The 22047-nt window shown below is 41.2% G+C and overlaps 1 protein-coding gene across 9 annotated transcripts in view; it reads left to right on the top strand.

Moving 5' to 3' along the window:
- The window catches only part of LOC149311727 (ELKS/Rab6-interacting/CAST family member 1), a 266847-nt gene that overhangs the window by 12951 nt on the left and 231849 nt on the right, over positions 1 to 22047 (top strand). For all 9 annotated transcript variants that reach the window (XM_089527772.1, XM_089527771.1, XM_089527770.1 and 6 more), the window contains exon 3: positions 20558 to 20974. In XM_089527772.1, coding sequence (XP_089383898.1) covers positions 20558 to 20974 — 417 coding nt within the window. The remainder of the gene's footprint in view (positions 1 to 20557; positions 20975 to 22047) is intronic.

The following is a 22047-nucleotide window of genomic DNA, read 5'->3' as shown; positions in this document are numbered from 1 at the left end:
TGTCTAACACTTACTACATTTATTTGCAGGTCTAGGACACATGTGTTTCTTTACAGAGCCCATAACTAGCTTGCAGAACTAGATCCCACGGGGCATTATGGGTCAAGCAGCACATAGATAGAGCTTTTTTTAAAAAAAAGAAAAATTAGTTGATCAGTCTATTAATTGGCCATTGGACTTCATGGATGGTTTTGGTCTTGCTCCAGAAATCTGAATTACATGCCTAAGGAATGATGGAGTGCCCCCAATATAAACAAATCATGGATGCTGAAGGCATGATGTTGTGGTTAGGCCAGACATTGGAAAAGAAAAGGGGAGAGATACAGGTACCTAGGGTGTCAATGGTCTATAGCAGTAATGATTTCCAAACTCTGGTTTTCCAAGTGTTTTGGACTTCAGCTTCCAGAATCCCAGACTGTTGGCCAAGATGGCTGCAGCTTTTGGGATCTGAGTACCAGAATTTGTGAATTACAGTGGATCCTTATGATATGCGGGGGATCCGTTCCGGACCCCCAGGCGTATAACAAAATCCGTGTATGCTCAAAGCATATTTGTCCCAATGGCAGCACGTGTGCACGCACGCCGCCATTGGGACAAAAGTCCCTTCACCCACCCCTCCCTTGCTTCCCTCCTCCCTCCCTCCCTTCCCTTCCCCTTACTTACCTGAACTCCCTTGGCGGAGTGGCTTGGCCGCCGCCGCCGCTGCAGGGAAGCCGGGTGGCAGTGGTGGCGGTGGCGGCGGCAGAGGCCAAGCCTCGGCTTCCTCGCCGCTGCCGTGCAAGGGTGCGATGGCGGTGCTGGAGGCCTCTTGGCCCCCAACAGCACCGCCATCGGGCCTTTGCCACAGCGGCGGCGAGGGAGTAGGGCTGCCGCGCCGGAGGCCTTTAAAGCCTCCCGCGCCAGCATCCGGCCTCCTCCAGGCTGCCGCCGCTGCGGAACGGGCGGGTGTCGGTGCTGGAGGCCTCGCAGGCCTCTGCTGCTGCTGCCCTCCACGCCTCCTCTTCCTCACCTCCGCGCCCAAAAAAAGGCATGGAGGTGGGGAAAAGGAGGCGCGGAGGGCAGCAGCGCCTGAGGCCTGCGAGGCCTCCAGCACCCACACCCGGCCTCCTCCAGGCCTCCGCGGAAGGGGCGGGTGTCGGTGCTGGGGCCTCTTGGCCTCCAGCACCGGTATCCGGCCCTTCCGCGGCGGCGGAAGCCGGATGCTTGCGCTGGAGGCCTTCAAGGCCTCCGGCGCTGCTGCCCTCCGCGCCTCCTCTTCTCCACCTCCGCACCTTTTTTTGGGCGCGGAGATGGGGAAGAGGAGGCGCGGAGGGCAGCAGCGCCAGAGTCCTTGAAGGCCTCAGGCACCGACACCCGGCCTCCTCAGCGCCGCGGAAGGGGCGGGTGTCGGTGCTGGAGGCCCCAGCACCGACACCCGCCCATTCCGCGGAGGCCTGGATGAGGCCGGATGCCGGTGCGGGAGGCCTTAAAGGCCTCCGGCGCGGCAGCCCTCCTCCCTCGCCGCCGCTGTGGCAAAGGCCCGGTGGCGGTGCTGTTGGAGGCCAAGAGGCCTCCAGCACCACCATCGCATCCTTGCACGGCGGCGGCGAGGAAGCCGAGGCTTGGCCGCCACTGCCGCCACCTGGCTTCCCTGCAGTGGCGGCGGCGGAGGCCAAGCCGCTCCGAGCGACTTAAGGTAAGTAAGGGAAGGGAAGGGAGGAGGGGAGGAAGGAGAAGGAAATTGTCCCCAATGGCAACGCGCGTGCATGCGCACCGCCATTGGGGACAATTTCCCCATTTGCCATCCGCGGATGCTCAAATCTGCGTATGGGGAGGTTCGACTGTACTGGTCTTTAGGGATTCCATCACTCTTGACAGGAAGCCTTTTAGCTTTGAGACAGTATGGCCCTACTTTTTTCACATAGGAAAATACTGTGACTGCACCAGCTGCAGGGGCAGGATACAGATTAAAATGGGGACTAAAAGAATCGGATTCGTGAATTTCTAGGGATTATGGCTGACAGAGCTGGTGCTTTTGACACCTTGATCTCTCTGTGGCATGAATAGGGAAAGCTATTAATGTGATGTCTCCTTTGCCTGTTTTATGAAGTCTGGTTGAAGTTGCAGATAATGAAGTAAACAGGCGTATTATCTGAGTGCAAGTGATTGTGATTGAATATTGGTGAGACTACATTATGTTTCCTACCATGTGATAGTGATGACAGTTAAGAAAGCATACTGCATTCTCTCTGGAGCAGAGCTGTTTTAAGTGGTGAAAGAACTATTAATATTGCATCCCATGGTTGAAACGAGAGGACCTTCAGAAACTTGGTTTGAAAAGTATGCAGAATAATTTGCATTCATGCAGAATTTGCTGCTGTTACTGTGATATCCAGAACACAATGAGATTGTGTGGAGTTATTTGTTATGGCACTGTGGAAAGGTACAGCTGACCACATGCATACTTGTGTGTCATGGCTTTGGATATCTATTTGGTGTGTGGGATCATCTGTGGAGCATAGCAGGGAATGATTAATGACTCCTAGGCAATAATCCAGTTTGACATCACTTTAACGGCCATGATTCAATGCAATGGAATTCTGGGATTTGTAGATTTTTTTGATACATTTAGCCTTTTCTGTGACAGGGTTCTGGTGCCACAACAGACTACAAATCCCACAATTCCATAGCATTGAGCCATGGCAGTAAAAGTGATGTCAAACTGGATTATTTCTGAAGTGCAGATGCAGCCTTAGAGATGTGAGGTGTTGTCATAGCTATGAAATAGTTTATAGTTTATCCGTTTCTTTAAAAATAGATAAACTAGATCAGAGGTTTGTGATAACTACCACACAGTTTGAAGTACCCTATATCTGGGCAATGTTACTGAAAAAATGGTTGATGACTGTTCAAGAAGGATTTCAGTCTTTGCCAGGAAATAAAGAAGAGTGCATGCCTGATCGCTTCTGTGCATCACTCTAGCCATTTTATTGTGTAGGATCCTGTCTGTACCTGGGACTGGGGGCTTGGCTGAAATGGTAGTTCTATTTTACCCAGGATGTATGGTGGAAAGTTTTTAATTTTGCTGTCAAAACATTTATTTGTTTTTAAATGTTTTATAAAGTATAAAAATGTCCTATGTATATTTTATAAAACCTTAAAAACAAATATAAACCTAAGCAGCTTGTAAAACAGAAGACTGCTATATGGGTCAACCCAAAATTCTTCTGTAATTTGAGCAGCAGATATACTGGCGTTTCTGCCTCCTCCTTCTTTCATTCCTGTCACCCATTCTAATTATTTGTTTAAATAAACTGCTCGAGATTTATTCTCTAAGCTTGCTATAATTACAGTGATAACAGAAGAATTGTAGAACTGTAGTCCAAAAAAGGGGTACTGTTTAAAAGCAAACTGAAGTGTGTAATTGGATGTAGAAATTAGGGAGCCTAATTATGTGGTTCATATGTAATTAAATTATTTTATAGCATTTGTATCATTGGTTGTCTGTGTCTATCCTTTATAATGAAGATCAGGTTAATGAGATTTACACTAAACAGATTTCTCTGCATAAGCTTTGGGCTAAGGATTTTCTTGGACTAAGTTCAGGGTGCACTTGGACCTGTCATTTCATTAATGTGACAGTATAAAGAATCAGCCTGTAAAGATACTGGATAATATATCATTTTAAATACATGAAATAACTGAAGGATAAAAAGTGGTATTAAGGGAACACTTTTTCAGTAGATGTCATACTACAATGTCTTCCAAATGTTATGAGACAGCTTCCCATAAAGAGGTACTTAATGTTTTCACCACCCATTCATTGCTCTTATTAGCCAGTGTGGGCAAGAGCATAGTATTTATGGAATTGGTCATAATACTCCAAGAATCCAATCCCTGTCTTCGGGAAGTGTAATCTGAATCATGTCCATTTTAATTAATTAATTATATTTATTGCACTTGCATCCCACTTTTCTTCCAAAATGGGATCCGTTTAACTCAATAGGCAGAGCCAAAGACACATCTAGTGTTGTTGTGTGCCTTCAAGTCATTCCCGACTTTTGGTGACCCTATCATGGGGTTTTCTGACCTTAGTATGTGACTCGCCCAAACTCACCTATTGAGTTTTGATGCCTGAATTGAACCCTGATCTCCAGATTCCTAGTCCAACACTCAAACCACTGCAGCATGTCACTTCTCCACATCTAATGTCACAGTGCTTATTTCAGCTTTTATATTTAAATAGGTACAAGAAAATGGCTAACAAATTAGTCATCATGTACTGTTCAGCAGTCCGCTTGCCCACTTTTATGCTAATATGTTAGCAGACTTAACTACCCAGAATACCTGTGATGACTGACTTAGAGATGACATAGTGCTGATGAAGAAAGTAATACAGTATTTATTTACTGGGGTTATAGCAAATTCACTGAAAATATAAAAATCAAAATGAAAGTGTTATTAATAAGAATGGACCAATCCTAATCAAGAACTTATTAAAACATTTTTGTTCCACTCAGCTCATCTGAGAAAGGTTGGAAATCAAAAGAAAGCATAGTTGCTTTCTTGCATTTTCCTCTAGGAAACAAACTATATCCCAATCACAGAATATGACCAAATTAAATCATTTTGTCCCATGAATAATATTAAAATTGTTTCAAAAATGTAATCTTACTTAAAATTCTTGGTCTGCTATGAATACTTTTGCTAAAATGCCAATTCTTTGTAAATTTTATACTTTTGTTCTTATGCCTTTTACTTTTAATAGACTTTAAGAAAGTGAAAATATGGGCAAACTCAGATTTGGGAGAATGAACTTGTTTGGGTAAAACAATCAACCATGCTGGCTGCTATCTCAACAGGTGGGATAGTTCTCCCCACTTTATTCCATACTGTAAGCAGCACAATGTACTGGAATCAAAGGTTCAGAGAGGCAATAGGAAAATATTTAGTATTCAGGCAATTTAAGAGAAACCCAATATAAGATACTATATAGACTGAAGTAGGGGAAGTTTTCACTCTACCCATGGTAGTAAAGATAAGGCCCCCAGGCCCCACTGTTAAACCAGTATGCCTAGCTTTCTTCCCATCAACAGATATGGAACTTCTTTTAATAACTGAAATAACTTTATAGTAGTACAGTACTGTATAGTAGTTGCATAGTTCATCTGCTCCTCCACTTGAGTCAGAAAAGGATGTTTACCAGAGCAGAGGTCACTGTAGCACTGATTTGGCTAATATAGTTACCTGTCTGGAAAATTCTTCTATCACTTTGTTTATTTATTTATTGCATTGTTATTGTTGTGCTCTCATTGCCACCACTGCCATAGAGATTTTAGGCATGAATTCACACGTGGCCTTTTGTTCTTTTATTCCTCCTCAGCCTCGTGGCTAGCTTGACTACACATTTTAAAATACAAATTCAAGAATATTGGAAGACATTTGAATATGTCAAGTCTTTCAACTTTTTGTGACTTTAAAAAGGTAAAGGTTTCCCCTTGACATGAATGTTTAGTCGTAACTAACTGTATGGGGCGGTGCTCATCTCCGTTACTAAGCTGAAGAGCCAGTGTTGTCAAAGACAACTGCATGGTCATGTGACCAACATGGCTGCACAGAACATTGTTACCTTCCCACTGAAGTGGTACCTATTTATCTACTTGCATTTGCATGTAGGTTGGCAGAAGCTGGGACTAGTGACAGGAGCTCACCCCATTGTGCAGCACCTGGGCCTTGAATTGCCAACCTTCCAACCTTATGATCATCAGAACTGGCATCTTAACCACTAAGCCACCATGTCCTACTTTGTCTCACTTAGTCACAAAAATTAGTGCATACTTAATTTAAAATCTTAGGTTAGAATAACATCTTATTAGGCCAAAGTAAAGGTCTCAAGAAGCTGGAGATAATTTTAGATTTTATAATAATAATAGTAACCAATCTGGCTGCCACATTTTGAACCAATTGAAGCTTCCGAACTTGGTACAAGGGTAGCCCCAAGTAGAGCGCATTACAGAAATCTAAATGAGAGATTACCAGTGCAGGTACCACTGCTTCAAGGTCCTTTTGGTCTAGGTAGGGACACAGTTGGCGTATCAGCCAAAGCTGATTCCAAGCACTCCTGGCTGACGCATCTATATGAGATGACAGCTGCAGGGACGGATCAAGGAGTACTCCCAAACTGTGAACTTTGTCCTTTAGGGGAAGTATGACCCCGTCCAGGACTGGCTGACAAATCTCCGTGTCTGGACTTAGGGTACCTATTGCAAGTACCTCTGTTTTCTCTGGATTCAGTCTGAGTTTGTTTTCCCTCATCCAGCCCATTATCAACCCAAGGCAGGCATCTGGAGGAGAGATGCGATCCCTAGTCACTGCAGTAGTCAGAGACATAGAGAAATAGATTTGGTGTCATCAGCGTACTGATAAGAAGAATTAGTAGAAGCCACATAGGGTAGCTTTATCTAGTTGTTGAAGTCTATGTTCACCATCTGTCTTTGCTGCTTTAAATCCCATTCAGGAGACAACTGGGTACAAATCAGATACATAAATAAAAAAAATGAAAAGCTAAAGAATTGGAAAATTAACATGCTATTTTGTGACTTTTGGATTGGCTTAGCCATGGTATTATCCCATATGGATTTTGGAATTTTTCTTACATGCAACGAGGCTAGCTAGTTTCGTCTTAGTGTAATTTAATTTAATGGGTAGGCATTGTTTTCTGGCATATCACTGAAGTAGAGGCTTGACAGGTTCCCTGCTGTGTCTGCATCTGGCACCTGTGTCAGTAGATAATCTTGGCAACATAATGCTACGTGTCCATATGTTAAGATATTGGTAATCTTCTCAGGTGTCCTCTCAGTCGTAGATTTTCCCCTTTAGATTTTGCTTACTAGTGTTTTTTGAACATTTTGTTTTGTCATTGAATTGTTGATGTCACAATTTCTTTTAGAAGAATTCATAACAGTTAAAAACAGAAGTTAGAAAATAGATGTACTTGATTTTACATTGGATTTTTATTATTTGCTTTGTTTTTAATAACATGATCTAAAATGGAAAATGAAGATAATACAAATAGTTTCCTCATCAGTTATAACAGAAGGAATGACTCTTATCAAACAGAATTAAAAAGCCTGCTTTCCCCTGCAAAACAACAACCAGGAACAAAGAGTTCCTGACCAAAGAGAACCAAACAGAAATCCTTAAGAATATCATGGATATACACTTCTTAGTCTAAGTTTCCAATTATATTCTGTGGTATAAAAGCTCTGCTTAGTTTTAGACAAGTATGTTTTCATAACTTTATGACTCTATGACTATGGGCCTAAACAGACCAATGATGAATACCAGCGAGGGGACAGAGTGTGGGTGTGGCGACTGCGCACCCTGACTCTGCCCCCAAGCCGTCATGAGGCATTGCGCCCCACCGCACAGTGGGAGGTGTCATGCTGCATCTGATGCAGCGTTTACATGCACTGCGCCAAAGAGCTGCAGAAGAGCCACAGAAGCGGTGGCTAGTGCGCCCTTTCCACGGCGCAAAAAGGAGCCACTTTTTGTGGCTTCTTTTTACACTGCAGAACTGCTAGGGAGGTCATGGCATGCTGTTGCTGCATCCCCAACCCAGCATGCGGAGCCACCTCTTAGGCACGGTCTGTTCAGCCCCATTGTCTCTATTTGTTGTTAACTGCTGGCAAGTCAACTTCAACTTACAGCGACCCTATGAATGAGAGACCTCCAAGTCACTCTACCATCAACAGTTCTGGTCAGGTCTTGAGGACTTAGGGTCATAGCTTTTTTTTTGGTGGGGGGGGGAGTCTATCCATCTGGAATGCAATCTTCCTTTTTTCCTACTGCCTTCTACCTTACCAAGCACTGTCTAGTGAGTCACATCTTCTCATTATATGCCCAAAGTATGACAGTCTCAGTTTAGTCATCTTGGCTTGTAGAGAGAGTTCAGGCTTGTGTTGCTCTAGGAGTCATTTGGTGTTTTTTTAGCAGTCCACAGTATCCGTAGAACTCTTCTCCAGCATCACATTTTCTTCCCATCTGCTTTCTTCACTATCCAGCTTTAACAACTAGACTTCAGGGTGAAGCAGATGAGCAGGAAGGAGCAGCTAGAAGCCACTCCAAGCCCGATCGTCCTGGGGCAGCAGCAAACACATGCTGTGGCCCCAAAGGCATCTCCTCGTGCAGCCCCAAATAGGAGCAGAAGAGATCTGCTACTTCTGGGGCTGGTTTTGAGCTGCCTTAGATAGCCTTGGGGCCATAGAAATTGGAAGTAGGATGGCATGGGCAATCCTAACTTTAGTATTCAATGATATCTTTACGCTTCAGGAACTTGTTTAGTTCTTTCATAGCTGTCCTAGTCTGCTTCTCATTCTTGACTACAGTCCCTATTCTGATTATTAACTGAGCCAAGATGTGGAAAATCATTAACTGTTTCAATTATGTAAATAATGTGTGATTGTTATTTTTGATTTCTTAATATTCAGCTGTAAATTTGCCTTTGCACTTTCTTCATTAACTTTCTTCAGTAATTGTTCCAAGTCTTTGCTATTTTCTACTAGTAGAATGGTGAAATCATAGAATCATAAAAGTTGGGAGAGGCCACAAGAGCCATTCACTCCAACCCCCTGCCATTCAGGAACAAACAATCAAAGCAATTCCAAGAAATGGCCATCCAGCCTCTGTTGAAAAACCTCCAAAGAAGGAGACTCCACCATACTCTGAAGCAGCATATTCAATGGTCAAAACAGCTCTTACTGTCAAGAAGTTCTTCCTAATGTTTAGATGGAGTCTCTCTTCTTGTAGTTTGAATCTGTTGCTCCATATCCTAGTCTCTGGAGCAGCAGAAAACAAGTTTGCTATTCATAGTTCTATGGAGCAGTAGAAAACATGCTACTCATAGTTGTCTTCTGCAGTGTTCCAATAGCTTATTGAGTGCCTTCTGACCTGGAAGTGATATCTTCCGGCACTATTCCTTGTTTCATTCTGGATTGTGTCAACATAGGGTTTTCATAGTAAAAGATACTCAAAGGGGGTTTGCTATGCCTCTATGCAATACTAAATAGATGTTAGCTATCGTGCCATGGCTGTTATCTCTGAGAATTCCTCCGTCAGTGTCACCCCTCACTACTTCTCCTGCCCAGTAGCTGTTTGGCACATTTTTTCCGGCTGCTCAGCAAAAGCCTGTCTGACATGTGAGCCCCTACTAGCAGGACATAGCCTCTTGCCTCACAGAGCACATAGTCCCAGTATGGCAACATATTGTCTTAATTATTACAATGACTAATTTATATATACATTTATGCAGGGAATATGCACATTTTAGCACTTAAATTGGCTCCTGTTGTGATATAAATCAACCCAGTATCAAAGAGCATGGCATTGAAAATTATTCAGAAGTTTAATAGGAATGGAATCAAGCTACTAACTGTAGAAAGAAGATGATATGCTTATGTTTTCATTATTGTATGATGATGGAAGAGTAAGAACTGCTGGACAGCTAAACAGTTAATCTCTTAAAACCAGTTTAATTGACACTCTCACAATCAGAGTTGCTTAAGAAATGCCTTCTGGTAAAATTAAATCACCAAGTAAAACTACTTGGCTGTTTGGTTTAATGGTTTAGGTTTTTTTCTTCAGTTAGTGTATGTTCCTTGATATATGATCCCCATATGTGGTCAATGTCTACAAGTCGATCCCACATACTGGTTAAGAAAATAAATTTCCCTTTTCAGGCTTTGTCTATCAATAATTCAAGTTGTACCCAGCGACCTGAAGACACACAACACACACACTAGCTTCCGTGTTATATATATATATATATATATGTATGTATGTATGTATGTATGTATATATATATGTTTCTGGGAGGAAACAGTTTCTAAGAGCTTTTCAACACCATACTACAGTATTGCTTTCTTGGCCTGCAAATGGGATAGTCAAAAGAGCATTTGTGGCTGACCAGAGATAAAAAAAAAAGAGGAGCACTTATGCAGTGACTTATTAGGCTGCATGCTAAGAAATGATTTTCCTAACCCTTTCTGTAAAATGGAATGCACAAGACAGAACTGTAAGTTCCTGGCATAATTGAGAGTGTGATTTGATTTCTTTTGCATATATGTTGGAATTTGGAAACATAAGAAACATTGATATCTCACCCACTAATAGAATAAGCTGCTTTCAATGGACCTTTGCCAGACAAGATCGGCAGAGGTCCAATTTATGACTGGTCACATCTAAATAAATGTGGCTGGGGCAGTTTAATTAACCACAGTTAAAACTCAGGTTATAATAAATGTGACCAGTAATCATGGCTATGGAACAGCTTTGCTTTGCCTCATTCTTTCAAATCTATGTTTGTTAGGCTGATAGGCACATTCTTAGAGTACTTTTGATTATAGTCTGCATATTGATTGAAATTATACAGTTGGACAATACTTTTATTTGGACCACCCAAAATGTCACAAAAGAGTACAAAGATTTTTTTTAAAGGAAGAGATAATATGATTCCTTTATTCATTGATTTGCTACCTAGATTTACTTTCTTTCTTGTTAGTGACATGCTAGGTAATGCCTCAGTAAACATGGAATTTTCAAGTGGGGTGTGAAGCGTAATTAGCAACATAATGAAAATTGGTTTAGGGCAAAAGGTTCAGGAATCCCAAGCAGGCTTACTGGACAGTGGGTAAGAAGTCAGGTATGGCAGACTTAGAGCCATTCGGAGTAGTGGTTGGCAACAAGCAAGAGAAACTTTACCTACCATATTTAAAGCTGGTCCATCTCTCTCTCTCATTAAAAAAAAAAAACATGACGAAGAACAATGGTTTTGAAGTAGCATAGTTGGTGCCTTCTCTGTTGACAGCTATTCCAACATTTTTGGCCAGTGTGCACATGCCACCACTGCTCTAACCCCCACCCCAGTGGCTTTCTGCAGAAAGAAGGGAAAATTAAAGGGCTGGTGAACCTAGAGTAATTCACGTGGTGGTGGCAGAACTCAAAAGAGCCCCAAGTACTGCTGTCTTGCCTGCCCTGCAGCTGTTTCCTTGTTATAGCGCTGCTCCTAATACATCAGTGCTACATTAGTTCACTGTTCTGGGAACAGCTCTTGCATCACACTTCTGGGCACTGACTTTTTTTTTAAAGGGGGCATATATTGCAAGGATCTGTAGCATATTGTCATTGGGCAAAGCTAGCTGTAACTGTAACTGTGTTCTTCCAGTTTTGTATTGTATGCATATGAAGAAGGAAGGTGTATGCATATGAAGAAAGAATACCCTAGTTCAGTTTCTGTCATTTTCTGTCAGTTTATCTGTATTTCTCTTATGTCATTTCCCCTCTATGTTCTTAGGGGAACCATAAAATTATTAAAATAGTAGATGTCATTCTATTCAGTGACAAGCCTATTGATGTCAGACAGAAGCATCTTAATGCCCAAAATACAATGTATCTCCGGTTTCTTAAAACTAATGAATACCAGCCATAAACGGAGATAAATTGAATCTTGGCACGCCCAGGGCATATATGTGATCATTTCCTCCTATACTGTTTTCCTATTGAAAACCTTACCTTATTCTTTGTCCATAAAAAAAGTATTATGTTCCCTATTTCTTCTAATGGAGCAACAGTGGTTTATGGAATGGGGATGAGCAGCAGTGGTGCGTATAGAATCATGGCATGAGAACCAGTTGTGCCATTTTACAGCTGAAAATTACAGATGATTGTGATTTCTAGGTTCCTTGGCCAATAAGACACTGAATGTTAATAATTTGCCATAAAATTGAGTTTATGTGTGAGGAAAATATAAGGCTTGGGTCCAGGCTATTTGAATGACTGCATCTACTTTTACGAACCTGCTAGAACACTGAGATTATCGGGAGAGGCCCTCTTCTCTGTCCCACCACCCCTCAGGTGCGTTTGGCAGGAACTAGTGAGAGGGCCTTCTTGGTGTCTGCTCCCAGGCTCTGAAACTCCCTCCCTGGCTCCATCCCTGCTTTTCTTTCGGCAACAGATAAAAACATTTTTATGGCTCCAGACTTTCTCACACTGACATGGATGCAGTATAAGGCTGTATAGGAGTTTTTAAATTTTAAAATATGTAGTGTTTTTAACTTTTAAAAATTATTCAATTGTTTTTTAAACTTCATATTTTTAACATTTTGTATTGTTTTAATTTGGACTATCTTAAACTTTTGTTAACCTCCTTGAGTCCCTATACCAGGAGGAGGCCGGATATTCATGATGGTGATGGTGATGATGATGATGATGATGATGATGTGCTGTTGCAGTCCAGTAAAAATTTCAAAGTGAAATTTCAAAAACACAAATTTGTAATTTTGTTAGTCTACTAAGGTCTAAAATACACTGCAGAAATAATCCAATTTGGAGATTGATTTAACTGCCTTGCCTCAGTGCTAGGGAATTCTGGGAATTGTAGGTTTGTGAAATATTTAGCCTTCTCTGCCAGAGAGTTCTGGTGCCACAACAAACTACAGTTCCCAGGATTCCCTAGCACTGCAGTTAAAGCATTGTCAAACTGGATTATTTCTGCACTGTGTTTTGGACCTAAGAAGCCAATAACTTAACTTTCCAGCATATTTGAACTAAATGCAACTCTTGGGATGTGAAGAATCATATGTAAATTGGAATTTGCATATTATTTTACTAGTAGTAGTAGTTTTGCAATAACTACCCAACCAATCCCAAAGAAAACAGGGAGTGGATGACTACGTTGTTTTGATTTGTTTAATTTTTGGATTTCTGGGCTGGAAAACTGGACCCCCAGAACCTGCACATTTCTGATCTATAGCATTTTCCTGGTACAGTTACATGTAATCAGTAAAATTAAGTCTTTAATAAATAATAATAAAACTTTTATTTTTATCCCACTTTTCTGTGACAAGACAATCAAAGCGGCTCACAACATATTAAAATATCCACATTTACAACATTATGTCCCAAATTTCCCCGCTTAAAACAGGATTAAACATGTTACAATTAAAATATCTATTAAAAACACAATTAAAAATATAACTAGGACAGAGCGGTGGGCTAATACATGATGTGAGGGGCAGTCATTCTGTGGCCGGGCACTTTTATTCAGGAAAGGCCTGCCAGAAGAGATCCGTCTTGACAGCTTTTTAAAAGCTGTCTAAGCTGGCAGTTTTACGGCTCTCGTCCAGCAGGCCGTTCCATAGTTCGGGAGCAATTGCAGAGAAGGCCCTCTGGGAGGTAGCAGTTAGTCTGGTTTTTAAAGGCTGCAATAGATTCCTCCCAGAGGACCTGAGTGTGTGGGGCAGATTATATGGAAGCAGGTGATCCCTCACATAGGTTGGACCCAAGCCATGTAGGGCTTTAAAGGTTATAACCAACACCTTGTACTGTGCCCAGAAACTAATAGGCAGCCAGTGAAGAGATTTTAGGACGGGTGTTATTCGGTCACTCCTAGTTTTTCCGGTGACCAGCCTGGCTGCCATATTTTGCACTAGTTGAAGTTTCCGGACTATGCACAAGGGTAGCTCCATGTAGAGCGCATTACAGAAATCAAGTCGTGAAGTTACCAGTGAATGTACAACAGGTTCTAGGTCCTTTACTTCCAGGAAAGGGTGCAGCTGGCATATCAGCCGGAGCTGATAACAGGCGCTCCTAATTGTCACGTTCACTTGGTTCGTCATGTGAAGCGACAGATCTAGGAGCACCCCCAGACTGTGAACACAGTTCTTTGTGGAGAGCGTGACCCCATCTAGGACTGGAGGTTGCAACCCTATACCTGCTTTGGGGGCCCCTACTGTAAGTACCTCCATTTTGTCTGGATTCAGCCTGAGTTTTTTTCCCCCTCATCCAGCCCATTACCGCTTCAAGACACTGATTGAGGGGAGAAATGCCATCTGTTGTCATAGCTGCTGATCGGGACATGGAGAAATCTATTTGGGTGTCACCAGCATACTGATAACACCCTGCCCCATGTCTGCAAATGATTTCTCCCAGCGGCTTCATATAAATGTTGAATAACATCAGGGACAGGATGGTGCCTTGAGGGACACCACATTTAAGCTCCGTTTTCGAGGAGCGACTGTCCCCGAGCCTCACCCTCTGGAATCTACCCAGGAGGAAGGACTGGAGTGCAGTGCCACCGATTCCTAACTCTCCCAGGCATTCCAAGAGGATGTTGTGATCTATTGTGTCAAAGGCCGCTGAGAGGTCTAGAAGCACCAACAGGGTCACGCTTCCTCTGTCAATGCCTAGACGAAGATCGTCAGCCAGAGCAACCATGGCAGTCTCCACCCCATATCCTGTCCTGAAGCCGGTTTGAAATGCGTCTAGATAATCGGTTTCATCCAAGATGACTTGGAGTTGAAGGGCAAAAGCCCTCTCGTTCACCTTGCTCAAAAATGGAAGATGGGATACAGGGCTGTAGTTCTTCAGATCCAGGGGGTCCAGGGAAGGTTTTTTCAGGAGCGGTCTAACAACCACCTCTTTTAAGCAAGTTGGAACACAACCTTTCCTAAGGGATGCATTGATGATATCTCTAAGAAATGCCATCAAGGCATCACCCCCCTGGACGGCCAACTATGATGGGCAGGGATTGAGGGGACATGTCGTCGTCTTCACATTTCCAAGGATCTTGTTCACGTCATCGGTATTCACAAACTCAAACTGATCCAGTTTAACCTCAATAATGGGTTTACTGGACACCTCATCAGTCGATTCTGCGACAATCCCGACATCCAGGTCGGCTCTTATCTGAGAGATTTTATCTGTGAAGTAGTTGTTAAAAACATCACAGCAGGCTGTTGTCGGGTTAAGTAAAGGGTTCTGCACAGGTGGAACCTGTGTCAGTTCCCTTACCACCCTAAACAGCTCTGCTGGACAGGACATCTGAAAGAAAGGAAACTAGAAAATGTGAGAAAATGAGGGGAAAACATAGTACGTTACCACTTCTTAAAGCTACAGTCTTGAAGGATATGACACAAAAAGAAAAAATGGAAAGGGAAGAAAAAAGAAAATAGCAAGCAGTCAGCAGGACTAGTGGAATGGCCTTGATTCCTGTTTCATTTCTTGTTGCTTACAGTCTCTTTGATTGCTTATTACTGGTGACAATTGATTCTGCAATCACATCTTGGACACCAGTATTACAGACCTCCACTGAGTTTTGGATATTTCTGTTTCTGGTATCAAATGTGAACATTTATTCTTTTGCATAGAAACTTTCTCTTACATAGAATGCATTTATTTGGGTATTGTTTGCAATTGATAGCATGTACCAGTCTGGAAGATAAGAACCTCTCACATTGTGGGTGACATTGTCAGAAAAGACATGGAGACAGACTTAGCATGTGGGTCTGGCAAAGGCCTGCTTTCAGCATCTGCATCATTGCTGTGTGACCAGTTACTGACAAGTAGCTGTTACAAGATTGGAAGAAGTGTACACCTGTCACCCATTTGTAAGAGGGAAGCCCCATTATCCAGAATAGACTGTAGACCATTGAATGCTTCAGGTAGTTTTACCTGCACCCTGTAGTAGACAGTAAGTGGTGTTTCATTATTTTCGGAGTCTGTTATATAGTAGATTATTCTAGATCCTGATGACCTGTGTTTTCATTTAATTGGTTGGGCACTATAGACTTAGAAACTGTCTTGTCTTAAATTAGGAGTGTGAAGAAAGGTTAAATTATTAACCTTGGCTAGCATTACTCAAGCAATCGCAACCTTCGGAAGTGCTGTGAAAAGGGGACCTATGGGGGAAGGAGCATAAAGCTAGAGGCTTGTCTGTCAAGCTGTCAGATAGGGCTGGTTAGAAATAGAGGTAAGGACAGGGGGCAAATAGGAATGGATTGAATTTTAAGAAGATTGGATTAAATTTTGAGGAACAGTTGAGATTGGGTTGATGAGGAACCTTAGTTTGATAGGAATTGAGAGTGTGAAAAGAGCTCGGGGGAAAACAATACAGTACTTTGTTTTCCTTAACCATTTAATTCAAGTGTATCTGCCTGGATATATTTTCATTTAAGAATTAAATGAGAAGAATTTATCATGCCTTAGCAGACTGATCCCTACAAGAAACTCATTCGCTTGTCTGATATAGAGGTCACCTTGTGGCCTGAGTATTTAATCCAGGGAGGGATTTTTAAGAGTAAAAAAGCAAGGTGAGTGATAGGAATCCCGGAACTGTTGGATTGTTCTTCTGTGACATTTGAGTATATTCCAAATGTATCAATTCTGGATTCTGTGCTTTTGCCTAGGGCCGAACACATTAAGAAAAAGCATTGGTTTTATATTTTCACAAATGGAGTATTTACTGTTGTTAATTTTGTCTTCAGTTTATGTCTCAGCATAAACTGAAACTATCGTAGGACTTTAGAGCGTGACTTGTTTGCATTCCTCTTCTCTTCCAGTTCCAAGACAATGAATAAATGTGGATTTACAGACTTAGACATCACTCCTTTCACCCGCTTCACACCTAGTGCATTCTTTGTTAGCCACTGAGCCTGATTAAGCATTTTGAAGAACTCAAAATGTTGTGCTATATTTTGGGGTTTTTAAGTTGGCTTAATAAAGATAAACCAACATGGATTTTAGAATTTTCTTTTGGAGTTTTTCCAAAAGTAGTAAAAGTGTTCTTGGCTTCTGTCCTGAAGAGGCACTTTTCTACTTCAGATATATTGTTTTTATCTTCATCTGGATTAGTTTGTGTAAAGCTTTGTTTTCTGAATACTACTGTGTAGCTATAAAACAGACATATAACCACTGCCTTAAATTGATAATATCTTTTTAACTTTGACAATGATGCAATTTCATAGCAAATAAGGTGGCAGCTTTATGGTTCATGACCATGTCAGAGTTCACCCTTTTTCACTGTAGAGCTTCTACATTGCAGAGTATCTCATATCTTTTTGAAAAGGAAGAGAAGGCAGAAAGTAGTGTGTGTGAGAGGGCTAGAGATCTTGGTGCCATTCTGTTGGTGGTAGATAGGAGCATCAAGAGCTGCAAAAACAAAGAACCCACAGGGGTACATAGTCAGTAGGAAATCAGGTTATATTAAGAGATTTTGTTTGCATACTGTGCCATGGATGTGCAGGATGATTACCTTTTATTTGAAATGCTTGGGGCCAGAAGAGTTTTGCAGTTGGGATTTCTTTTTGGATTTTGGAATACAAGAATACTTGTCAATAACATGTTTAAATTTGACCAGCCAACTCTTCATTTGAAGCACAGATGCATCTTTATTGCTGCAGCCACTCACATGCAGCTCTGTCCTGAGAGCCCATACCTGTACATACCTTTCTACAAGGCTGGAGACAGGTGTGATGTTGGGGAGAGAGACAAGGATTTGTGAAATGTCAGGAGGCTATTTAGTGGCTGTACAGTCATCCCTCCATATCCATGAATTCTTTATCCGCAGATTCAACTAACCACAGTTTGAAAATATTTTTTAAATAGATAACTCAAAAACCAAACCTTGATTTTGCCATTTTATATAAGGAACACCATACCACTATGCTGTTGTATTTAATGGGACTTGAGCATCCACTGATTTTGTTACTCACATGGGATCCTGGAACCTAATCCCTCAATATGGTCATTGACCACAATAAATGATGATTGATTGATTGATTGATTGATTGGAACCTAACCCCAGCAGATACAAAGAGCCCACTGTATTTTTTGTTTATTCACTGACACACCCACACTTAAGGTAAACTGAATCATTTTCTTGAGCTTAATAGAGTTGACAAATGTACTACTGGCAAGCTAATTATCTGTAGAATTTTTAATCCCTTGCTTTTCTGCTGCCTTTGAGATAACTCAGTATAAGAACCCCCTTAAATGCAATTGGTTTGTGGGACTGCTGGTTAAATGAAATCCTATTAATATAGCTTTGCTTCTAAATGAAACTTGAAACACTATAAAAAATAATCCTCACATTTCTGTACGAATAGAAGTCACAGTATCCTAGAACAATTATAAAGTTAATGTGCAATGTGTTTAGGAGTCAGCAGGTTCTACATAATTTAGCCTTGTGGGACACCAGTATATGTTTCTCCTTGTGTGAGATTTTATGTGTGAGATGAAACAATGTCAGCATGGAATCTTAGGCAGTCTCTTGCCTCCAGTGTGTATTCAGAGCATTCTATTTCTTGGAATCATTAGCAATCTTTTTAGAACACATTAGTTGCATTTATATATCTGCCTAGCTTTATATATGCAGGTTTGCATGAGCAAAGAGGCAATGAATGTGTTTTCTTAGTGGTCCTAGTTCATTGTAATACATCTAGAGTTTATTGTGATCGTTGCCATTGTGCATGCGCTCTCTCTCGCTCGCTCTCTCTCTCTCTCTCTCTCTCACACACACACACACACACTCAACACACATATCTGCTGAGAGCTGTATTGTAACTAGTAACAGTTCAGAAGGTTAATAGCACTAATCCTTCAAGTAAAAGTCAATTGTATTGAGTATTTCAAGTACTGTACTCTATGTTTTACACTAATGAAAAGTCTACAAGTATCTATGCTATGGCTTATTTGGGCTAATGTGCATCTTCTGTCATACCTGGATAATTCCTAAAGTAGTTCTACTCCTTTGTCAAAAATTACCTATATATCCACACCTTTACCATAACAGTGAGACAAGCTTAAATCTTCTTCTTCTTCTTCTTCTTCTTGATAATTCATGGATATTTTGCTTTTCACCCAATACTGGGACTCAAGGCAGCTTACAAAGTTAAAACAAATGCAGTTAAAAGCACTTAGAAATGCATAATTAAAAATGTACTATTTCATAAATTGGGGTTTGGGTTTTTTTTTTTTGGTTTTGTTAGGTTATTGGTAAAACGTAATTAAATAATTCATAGAATTAAAACCCTTTAAAACTAGCCTGTTAAAAAAAGAAAGCCAGCATAATCTCAAACCATTAAAAATCCTATTCCTAAAAGCCCATTAGAACAGAAATGTTTTCACTCACTGAAGGGAGGGTAGTAAGGAAACAAGCAGCCTCCCCAGTGAGAGAGTTCCAGAGTTTGGGTGCAGCAACCAAGATGGTTGTCTTATGTGTTCTATCAGTATTCTGGGATCCTTCATAGGAGATGGAGATAAGGGAAGGTCAAGATCATAAAGCCTGGGCAGGCTCATTAGGAAGGTGGGTTTGTTCAGATAACCTGAATCTGAGCTATATGTATAACAAGCACTTTAATTGTATTTAGAAAGAAACTAGCAGCCAGTGTATTTGTTGCCACTGTAGAATTATAGCCAGCCTCAGTTAACAATTTGACTGCAGCACTTCGGGCCAACTCAACTTTCTCAGCATTTTTCAAAGGCAGTTGCATGTAGAGTAAACCAAGACATGTGTCATCAGATCAGATATTTCCAGGAACAGGCTCAGCTGGTGAGCTTGCTTTAACTGTACAAATGTACTCCTGGCACCATAGAAACCTGGGCCTCCAGACTCAAGTTTGAATTCAGAGATATACCCAAATTGCAAATCTCCATCTTCAGAGAGAGTGTAACTTTATCCAGCTTAGGCAGAATCCTTGTTCTCTGATCTGCCTTTCATCTGAACAGATAACTGTCTTGCCTGGATTAAGCTTCAATTTATTCGTCCTCATCCCATCCATTACTGACTGAATGATATTGGTTTAGCACAGAAACAGCTTCCATCAAATTAGGTGGAAATGAGAAATAGACCTGGGTGACATCAATGTACTGGATGCATCTGAACCCACAATTCCTGACACACACACACCCCTTTCAACAGATTCATTTATGTATTAAATGGCATTGAGTAACCCTAAGGGACTCCACAGGCTGATTACCAAGGAACTGAACAGGAATCCCCTCTAGTAAAGAATAGAGTGAATGTAATACAATGCTTCCAAGTCCCATCCTAGTGAGGAGGCCCTGAAAGATACCATGATCATTGGTACTGAAAGCCACTGAGAGGTCCAGCAGATGCCTAACGGACACATTTCCCCATTCAATTTCCTGGCATAGGTCATCCATAAGGCAACGAAAGCCAGCTCTGTCCCATAGCCATATAGAAATGGATCTAGACAATCTGTTTCATCTGTTCACCATGCCCTTTACCTATTCACCTAGTCGCCCTCTGGCCTGTTTTATGAACTGAGAGACATAAAGATCTAGAATATACGTTGTGGCACTCACCTGTCCCTGCATCACATCCACATCCTCCAGTTGCTCAGCCTGGTAACTACTAGCTTTCTCCTTATGTCTTTGGCAAAGAGACCATGTTGGTAAACATGCTGCTGCTTGAGAGGCCCACAAGCCTTTCCTAAAGCATGACTGCCATGACTAGCACTGAGGGACAATTGAACATAACCATTTGACAACATCTGTTCCCTTGCAGTTATGTGGTTGAGAAGACAATCCACCCTCAGAGCTGGAACAGTTCCCCACTCTGGATTTTTTTTTATTGTAAAAAATGTTATCTCAATGTTTGGAAAGTAATATTTGCTATACAAAAAGTTGGTTTCTTTCTGTGGTATATTTCTTTGAGCTGGTTTTCTTAAATCTGTTTCTCTTTTGATGTGGTCAATTCACTGATTTGTATATCTGTTTTCAGCATATGCAGATGACAATCCAAGCTCTTCAGGATGAGCTTAGGATCCAGAGGGATCTGAACCAGCTTTTCCAACAAGACAGCACCAGTAGATCCAGTGAACCATTTATGACAGAGCTTACAGAGGAGAATTTCCAGCGGCTTCATACAGAGCATGAACGCCAGGCCAAGGAACTCTTTTTGTTACGCAAAACTTTAGAAGAAATGGAGTTGCGCATTGAAACTCAGAAGCAGACCTTAAATGCTCGTGATGAATCCATCAAAAAGTTATTGGAAATGCTGCAGAGCAAGGGGCTGTCGGCAAAAGCCACAGAGGAAGATCATGAGAGGACAAGACGGTTGGCTGAAGCAGAAATGCATGTGCACCACCTGGAAACTTTGTTGGAGCAAAAAGAAAAGGAAAACAACTTACTAAGGGAGGTGAGTAGATGTTCATATATGGAGGGTCTGTTTTTAATCCTGTTTTTAGCAGATTCCTCATTGGCCATTCTTTTTAGATACACTTCAAGCCTCTGTACAGTTAATCTATTTTTTCCTGAAATAATATGTTCCTATATATTGTTTATTTTTCACCCTTATGATGTGATGTCTAATTTTTAACTAAAGATGTATTGCATGTATATTAAGTCTCCTTAGTTTTAAATGAATTGTGTGAAGGATTGAATAAAGTTATAAACAGAGTAAATTTGCTCCATCTTAACCTTGTCTTAAATCCAAAACACACTTGATAAATAATCCTGTTCGAAACCACTTTAACTGCCCTGGCTCAATGCTAGGGAATTTTGGGAACTGTACTTTTGGGAGACATTTAGCCTTCTTTTTCAGACTGCTCTGGTGCCACAATAAACTACAGTTCCCACAATTCACTAGCACTGAGCCAGGGCAGTTAACGTGGTCTCAAACTGGATTATTTCTGCAGTGTGTTTTGGACCTTAATTTACTTCCCTCCTAATTTTATTTGAGATAGTGTTAAGAACAAGCACCTTTCTCTTTCCTTATATCTGTTGAAGCGTAGAGAAGTTGCATCTGAGGCACAGATATAAGGATTTTGTCTGATTGCAGACTCACTTACTATATATAATTCATTTGGATGATAATCATTCATTATAACATTCAACACATTCTGTGAGTGTGAATGTATGTAGGCAGGAGGCCCAGATGTATCTGTCAGTAATATCAAAATAGTTAAACATGTTCTACCACAGATAGAAAGGTGAAATTCAAAATATTAGGCTGTGGAGGCTTGCTTTTGATTCAGAGTGTGTGGATTTCAAGTAGCAGCCAGGAGCACAAATCTGAAAATAAGATAAGCCACACATGCATGGGACTTCCCCTTGTAGTGCTTTAGCTGTCCTCAGACTACAGGAAGGAAAATTGACATTGACGAGTAGGAACTTATTTTTGCAGACTGACAAGCTGTATTTACTCTTTTTCTGTACATAAATATATTACTTGCCTGAATAATTAATGATACTGCTTTATATTTATCACTG

This window comes from Sceloporus occidentalis, unplaced genomic scaffold, assembly GCF_023333645.1.
Source record: "Sceloporus occidentalis isolate IW3139 unplaced genomic scaffold, rSceOcc1.0.p SCAF_5, whole genome shotgun sequence".
Taxonomy (NCBI): Eukaryota; Metazoa; Chordata; class Lepidosauria; order Squamata; family Phrynosomatidae; genus Sceloporus; species Sceloporus occidentalis.
The sequence above is the reverse complement of the archived record's forward strand: the minus strand, read 5'-3'. Positions and strand labels throughout refer to the sequence as shown.